General features: G+C 41.8%; 1 protein-coding gene across 10 annotated transcripts in view; it reads left to right on the top strand.

The window, feature by feature from the left end:
* CACNB2 (calcium voltage-gated channel auxiliary subunit beta 2) overlaps positions 1-7,458 on the top strand; it is a 422,908-nt gene that overhangs the window by 271,557 nt on the left and 143,893 nt on the right. For 8 of the 10 annotated variants that reach the window (XM_007446560.1, XM_007446562.1, XM_007446563.1 and 5 more), the window contains exon 3: positions 4,090-4,209. In XM_007446560.1, the coding sequence (XP_007446622.1) occupies positions 4,090-4,209 (120 nt within the window). Of the gene's footprint in view, positions 1-2,612; positions 3,026-4,089; positions 4,210-7,458 lie in introns of those variants that run through there. The other 2 variants (XM_007446565.1, XM_007446569.1) reach the window with 2 other exon arrangements.

Below are 7,458 nucleotides of genomic sequence, written 5' to 3'. Positions count from 1 at the left end.
AAGAGCGTGATGCTTTGTGTGTAAATATTTGGCATAAATTGGAAAACGCCAGAAACTGAATAATAGATAGAAGCATCAATTAATCCAATTAACTAAAGTCTCCAGTAAGCAAAGAACACAATTTGGAGTGAGACTCTTGAGGATAAAAATAAATGATCCCAGGTGAGCTGTTGGTAGACATTAGCTGCAGGTTGCATTTTAGAACTGTATGATGAGGAATGAGAATATTAAGATGTGGAAAAGGACGTCTGTGATGTACCTGCCAGGACAAATACTACAAAAGTTCAGCTAATCATATTGCAGGAACCCGAGAGATCAGGGGTACATCTCGTGCTAACCTTTTCTGGATTTACGGAAATGACTGCCAGCTCTTCCTGACTGAAGACTACTAGAGGCAGAGTGACCCAGAAAGTCCATATGGTACCAAAGGCAAAAGCTTAATTAGATACACCACTTCTGACTGCATAAATCCACACTCCCGGAAGGAAGGAGATTAATTGTAAGGCACACGTTTGGAGGGTGACTTCCAAAAATGCAAGAACTCTGGAAGCTAAACAGCACTACCTTAATTAATAGTGACTCTCTTTGGATGGGAGAATTTAAAGTAAATGTTATCTGTGTGTCTCTTGTCCTATAATGGATACATGTAACTTCTATAATGAAAAGTATTTGGCAAGTGTGTACGTCACATATCCAAGGAATGAAAGTCACGTGGACATCAGTTGAAGTCACACATCATATTGTCAGAGGTTAATATATTGTTGCACGTATTCAAAAGATCATTGCTGTTATAAAGCAGAAACTAACACACCACTGTAAAGCAATTATACTCCAATAAAGACGTTAAAAAATATATAAGGAAAAAAAAATCATTGCCGAAACTCAGTGGAGAGGGGCTTTTAAACTGCTTAATTATTTCAACCTGGAAACAGGTCTCAAAATGACTGTGTAATTAGAAGCTACATCTGATTATGAGCAAAGGATTTTTTAAATCTTATTTTGTTCAAAAGGGAATGAGATCACACACAATTTTGTGTGTGTGTGTGTGTGTGTGTGTGTGTGTGTGTGTGTGTTACTCTCTTCCTCTCATTATGGGCTTCTTAAGGACAGAAACTTCGTATCTTCACTGAGGCGTGACCTGACCCTGTGGCAGGGTGACTGGGTTTAAAATGCCAGCACTTGTGACTACGGGGCCTGATGTCTTTTGTGGGATATAATCATGCTTCATGGTAATTTTCTGCTGTGCTATCCCTGCTATAGGAAACCCTCTGGGAAAATTAGGAATCCCCTAGCCTGTGTGTTGGTGTAGAAAAACCCCTATCTCCCTTGTGAGTTGTATAGAATGAAAAACTTGCAATGCATTTCCTATTCCTCATGCATTTTACATTCACTTGATAAAAAGGTAAGTAATCTATCTATTAATTTATGTTATGATACCACAATGAGCGTGCATTTGATCTACAATGTTTATTCTAAAGCCTCTATTCTACTGTATTTTCTGGTATTTAAGTCATGAAGATTGGTCTTAGCCTAGAAATGAAAGGAATGGGGGGTGGGGAGGATTTGGAAGGGAGGGAGGGAGGGAGGGAAAGTAAGGAAGATTTTCATAAGAATCCTTTCTTTCATTCTCATGAGACTTTACAAAACAATCCCCACCAGGACATTCAAACAGAAATGTAGCTCGGAATGCAGTGATAGTATTTTATGTTTACTTTAAGAAACCTGGAAGTGAGTGTTTCTTCATCAACTTTCGAAAATGTAATTCCATTAGTAGTGGAAATTGATAAGTAACTTTCTTTTCCAAGCCCCAATCACTTTATTTGTAACAAGAGTTTGGACCAGATTGTTCTATGAATCTTAACTCCACCTAATAAATCAACCAAGCTTTGAAATTTCTTCGTAATTACGTGATAACAGTTCACACTGTTATTTATTCCGGTGACTTAATTTGGAAGGGTAGTTTCTCAGTTGCAAAAGCAGTTCGAAGTCATTTTGAGCTCCGTTAAACGCATTGCTTAGCGCTGTGATTACTTTCAAGACCTAATTCAATGGGCAAATCTCTTGCATTTTGTTCAGGAAATCGAGAGCCGTCAAGAGCGGCTTGATATTAGGATGGATGAGCATGATTTGATTTTGGTTGCCCATCAATGTATATCATATTTATTATCTACGAATTGTCCAATGGCATAGGATATACCTTCTGCAGCAGGTTAATGGAAAGAGATCCTTAAATGAAAAAAAAAAAAGAGGGAGAGATTACACTTTATTTTTGAGAGAATGTTTGATCTGCAATAGAAACATGCCAAACATCACAGGTGCCTGTTACTATAGAAGCAAAAAGCCCTTTCCAGATGTTTACACTTTGGATGCAAAATGGCAATTTGACAGAGACTAACCACGTGATGTGAGCGTCTGCGTAAAAAGGCTACACACGGAGCATGCCCAGTGCGGTGAGCGCGTCCTCCGCCCTCCCCCTCCAGATCTCTGAAGATAAGGCTTGACCTTTGCACTTGCAAATGTCACTGCATACGTTTTGCACTAGGTTGGTGTGTGTGTGTGTGTGTGTGTGTGTGTGTGTGTGTGTGTTTTAAAGGCTCTCTTACAACTAATGTCTTTTAACGATCCAAGAGTCGGGAAGAGAATAGGGTAATAAGATGCATGAAGTTTAGGACGAGTTGATGCCTTTGGATGCACTTGAAGTGTTATCTTTAAAGCAATCGAAATCATTCGAGTGTTTGTTTCCCCTCCCCACTGGCTGGAATGGGAAAATAAGAATCTCCTTGGACTGGAGTCCTCCGGGCTAGGAAGTGAAAGCCCCGGAGGCAGAAAGGGACGGAGAGGAGGGGTTTGTCCAGAGCATGGACGGGAACAGAGAAGGGGTTCTGCGGGGCTCAGCGCGCACTGAGGATCGGTGCCCGGGGCTGCAGCTGCGGACGAGAAGGGCGCTGTCTGGCTGATGAAGGCCACCTGGGTCAGGCTTCTGAAACGCGCCAAGGGAGGAAGGCTGAAGAATTCGGACATCTCTGTAAGCTCCAGGGCTCTCGTTGAGGGGAGACGTTATTTTGTCGTTGTTTCTGCTGCTGGTACAGTGAGGATTGTCCGGGGCGCCCGTGATGAGTAATATGTTGATTGCTGGAGAGGGAACGGGAGAGAGTCCTCTAATCCTCTGAGCTCCTTTTCCTATGCTGTGATTTATTGCCCTAGGAGCTCTCCCGGGCAGGTGTTTTCCGTAGACAGCTTTGATGAAATATCTATTTAAAGGGATTGAAAAAAAATGTGTTGCTTAAAGATTGAGGGAAGCTGGCGGCTATTGCATTACAGGTTTGTCAGAGGAGGTATCAGGTGAATACAGAGGTAGGTACAAAAGAATGCTTAAGATGAAAGTGGGTGACATCTGTGGTAGTGACATTTCAGAGAGTTCAAGTTGGTAACTCGTTGGACTTCCCTGTATGTTTTATTAGCCTGTCTTCTTTCTAATCGGAAATTCTTGCTGTAGCTGTAGACCGTTCTTGAAGCTCTCCTTGAAACCCGTCTGTGCCCTACGCTGCACTGCAGCACAGAGCTGGTTTGATGATACAGAGAACTTGTTCCGGCTTCCAGAAAGGCTGCTAACTGGCCCATAAGGTTGGGGAAGGAATGGTAATTTGGAAGGCACAGCTCTCCTAGTGCGTGGTCTGCAGACCAGAGCGCCATGTGTGGAGCTGGTTTGCCACCAGGTGGATTATTTTCTCCTCTTTTCAGGAATGGATAGCACAGTCTCGGAAGCTGACTGCCGTGTCAGTGAGACGTGGCCATTGCAAACCTCATAGATGCAATCTCTTTTATTTATTTATTTACTTACTTATTTATTTATTTATTTGCGGTACGCGGGCCTCTCACTGCTGTGGCCTCTCCCGTTGCGGAGCACAGGCTCCGGACGCGCAGGCTCAGCGGCCATGGCTCACGGGCCCAGCCGCTCCGCGGCGTGTGGGATCCTCCCGGACCGGGGCACGAACCCGTGTCCCCTGCATAGGCAGGGGGACTCTCAACCACTGCGCCACCAGGGAAGCCCGATGCAATCTCTTTTAAAAGGTCGATTTCCCTCTCCAGGGTTCGGCAGACTCCTACACCAGCCGTCCCTCCGATTCAGATGTTTCTTTGGAGGAAGATCGGGAGACGGTGCGCAGAGAAGCACGACGACAGGCCCAGGCCCAGCTGGAGAAAGCAAAGGTAAAACCCTCCGTTCTCCGCCAGGCTCTTTGCATGTCGTGCTGGGTCCGTGATGGGCCACCTGTGGCAGTTCCTCCTGAAGTGCACATGTGGGCTCGCTGGCGGAAGAGAGGTACAAGAAATGGAATGTACTTTCTTCCCTTGACAGAGAAAGGCAGTGTGATATATGAGTGGTCTTGCCTTTTATGTTGTTTTATAATCCAGGCAACTTGTTTCCGTGGGTGGGTGGTTTATTTAGACACACAAAAAGGATCCCTGAATATGCAAAGAGGAAAAACTCCTTCTAATAGCAAAAGGATTTTTACTTCAGTTTTTTTCAGGAAACCATTTCTCTGCTCAGAAAAACAAACATTCTTCAAGCTAATGTTTATTCTCTTAGACCACAATTTTTCTCCCAAATTTTACTCCCTAGGTGTTTTATGATGGCATTTTTCTTATATTTAAAAAGTGGATTGCATTATGCTTTTCAAAAATAAAGCAAGAAAGGATTTTATTAATTAAAATTGCTCCCTTGGAGCACTTTCTTCTCCATCCCACAATAATAAAGTGCATATCTGTGGAAGGGGGGACTGGAAAAGATATATGAAACATAGAAGTACAGAATTTAGCTGAGTCTGTTTCATTTCCCTAATGGTCATGATTTGGATTCTTTTTCCCATGCATTCGTTCAGATAGCAGCTATTTCTAAAGCATCGACTGTTGTTCACGTTCAAAGGGCCTTGGTGTGTGTGATAACTCGGTAACTTTTAAGTGAACATATTTTAACACAGTTTTCATCGGTGTTCTTTTGAAAAAATGACTGCTTCGAAAAAAGCGCTGTGTTGATCTTGCTAAAAAAAAAAAAAGAAAAAAAAGAAAATCGAGGGTAACTAACATTAGAATACTTCTGCTGGCTGCTTCGTCTCTGAGATGAGTAAAATCACTGTGTGTTGCTATGGGAATCGTGGCTTGGAGATGCTCGTTTGAATGCATGGACTGCCATTATGTAATACGCATGTGACCTGTAGCCCAGCTGCCATAGTAGTTTGCAGAGGAGCTGCCAGGAGACCTTGACTTTTAAAAAGAAAAGCAGGACTTCCGGCCATCAAAACAATGTTCTCACCTCAACGAGCAGGGAAGTCATCTCCAGGTGTGACACAGTCTTGACTGTGAGAGGATTCATAAAGGGCAGAGGCAGGAAACTGATAAAGCAAGGTGGGGCCCAGTTGCCACCAACGAATCTGCTCTGCCCAAGTGAACCATTTAAAACATTATGCTGTGACAATATGGATGAAAGTGGAGGGCAGATCACGGAAGGACAGACGCTTTATGATTCCACTGATACGAGGTATCTTAAGTAGTCAGACTCCTAGAAGCAGAGGAGTGGTGGTTGCCCGGGGCCAGAGGAGGAGATGGGGAGCTGCTATTCCATGGAGAGAAAGTTTCAGTTATGTAAGATGATTAAGTCCTAGAGATCTCCTGCACAGCACTGTGCCTGCAGTTCACAGTCTACATTTAGAAATTGTTAAGAGGGTAGATTTCTTGTTAAATCTTCTTACTACAATAGAAAATCATGAAGTTGAAATTAAATAATGAATGTATGACTAGTGAAGTTAATTGCCCCAAATTTGCGGTGTAGCTAATATAAGTGGCAATTTAGCATCTGAATTCTACACTCTATGTTTTGCACCTGGGTGGAAAGAAAAGTCAAGAAAACTAAATAAGAGTCTGTATTCCAGAAATAAGAGTGTTCTATTTGCACTCGTTTATTCTTGTGATTTTTTCACATACCAAAATTAAACAGTTTCACAGGCTCATATCACATCATCATACAACCCAATGTCTTGTAGGTTTGCTTTTCACAAACCCCAAAGTCTTTGGTTATCTGATAGGTGCATTTTTGTCTCTCACTGCTATAAGTTCTGAGTTCAGTGACACAGCTGCAGAGAACTTTTAAATATTTTTCAACCCAGTGTGGATCCTAATATTGTTCCTAAATCAAACCAGATTCGTGTTATTTGTCATACAGACTAAAAAGCTCATAGTTACAAGTGAAGTAGAGATGAAAGAAAATGAAGAGAATTTAAAACAAAGGCAGAATAATTGAAGGGCTGTATCGCATGTTTAATGAAAATAGTTTACCTACATCCATTTTTCTTCTTTAAAATTAGGCCCACATCTTAAACCTCTGATGTATTCAAACGAGTTCACTAGGGCGAGTGAGAATTGGAATATGTTCTGAAAGAAGATACAGAGAGTAGGATTTAAGTATACTTTTAGTTAAAATCATGGTAGCCCTGATTTCTTAATTCTGATATCTTTGAAGAAGGCATACAAAAGAAGGATTGTAGAGGGGTCATTCATTAGGCTATTTTTAATCTACTTTCCTCCACCAGTATATCATTGTGCCTTTGTGGGACGTATTTCAAAATGAAACCTAAAAGTTCAAAAATATACGAAATCATTGTTTACTTTTAAGAGAGTTTCAAACGCTTTCTCCATTCATTTTGGAAGACTCAAACGTTTTCTACATCCGTTTTGTAGCTATGATAGTATCCCTCAAACAGGAAGCCTTTCTGAATGGGTGCTTTAACTTACCAACCGTGCAGACCATGTGCCCTAAGTGTGTGCAAATGCCTGGAATAAACCTCAACAGTGCTTTCAGATCCTGGCACTCTGTAAATATGAAATCTGTTATCCATTAATTGCCAAGAATATGCCCATGAAATAAGCTGATTGGCAAAGGAGTGAAACTAGAGAAAATACCTTTTGAAGTTAAGTGACCCACGTAAGGTTACATAACCAGGCCGTCTGTGAGTCCCATAAAACCCAGTAGTTTTCACTGCTGCTTTAGTATGGCTTCTCTTAAACTAGTAAGCTCTACAGTGAACAGATTAAATATTTATTTTGAGCCAAGTAACTGATATGACCTTGTTTTTCAACTTGGTGTTTTCTGATCCCAGACGCACACTTTGATCTTGTTCAGGTTTGCCGTACTTTACAGAGCCTGCCCTGTTGAAGCTAGTGCTCTTAAACACAAATGATACTGTCTTAAACACAAATAATATAGGAATTTAGTTTATTCCCACATTGATCTTTTTATTAGAACAGGTTTATTGAGATACAGTTCACTCATTTAAAGTGTACAATTTGGGACTTCCCTGATGGTCGAGGGGGTAAGACTCTGTGCTCCCAATCCAGGGGGCCCAGGTTCTATCCCTGGTTGGGGAAATAGATCCCACATGCATACCGCAACTAAGCCCACATGCC

Source organism: Lipotes vexillifer, unplaced genomic scaffold (genome assembly GCF_000442215.2).
Source record: "Lipotes vexillifer unplaced genomic scaffold, Lipotes_vexillifer_v1.1 scaffold229, whole genome shotgun sequence".
In the NCBI taxonomy this organism is placed as follows: Eukaryota; Metazoa; Chordata; class Mammalia; order Artiodactyla; family Lipotidae; genus Lipotes; species Lipotes vexillifer.
This window is presented reverse-complemented; position numbering and strand designations above follow the sequence as displayed.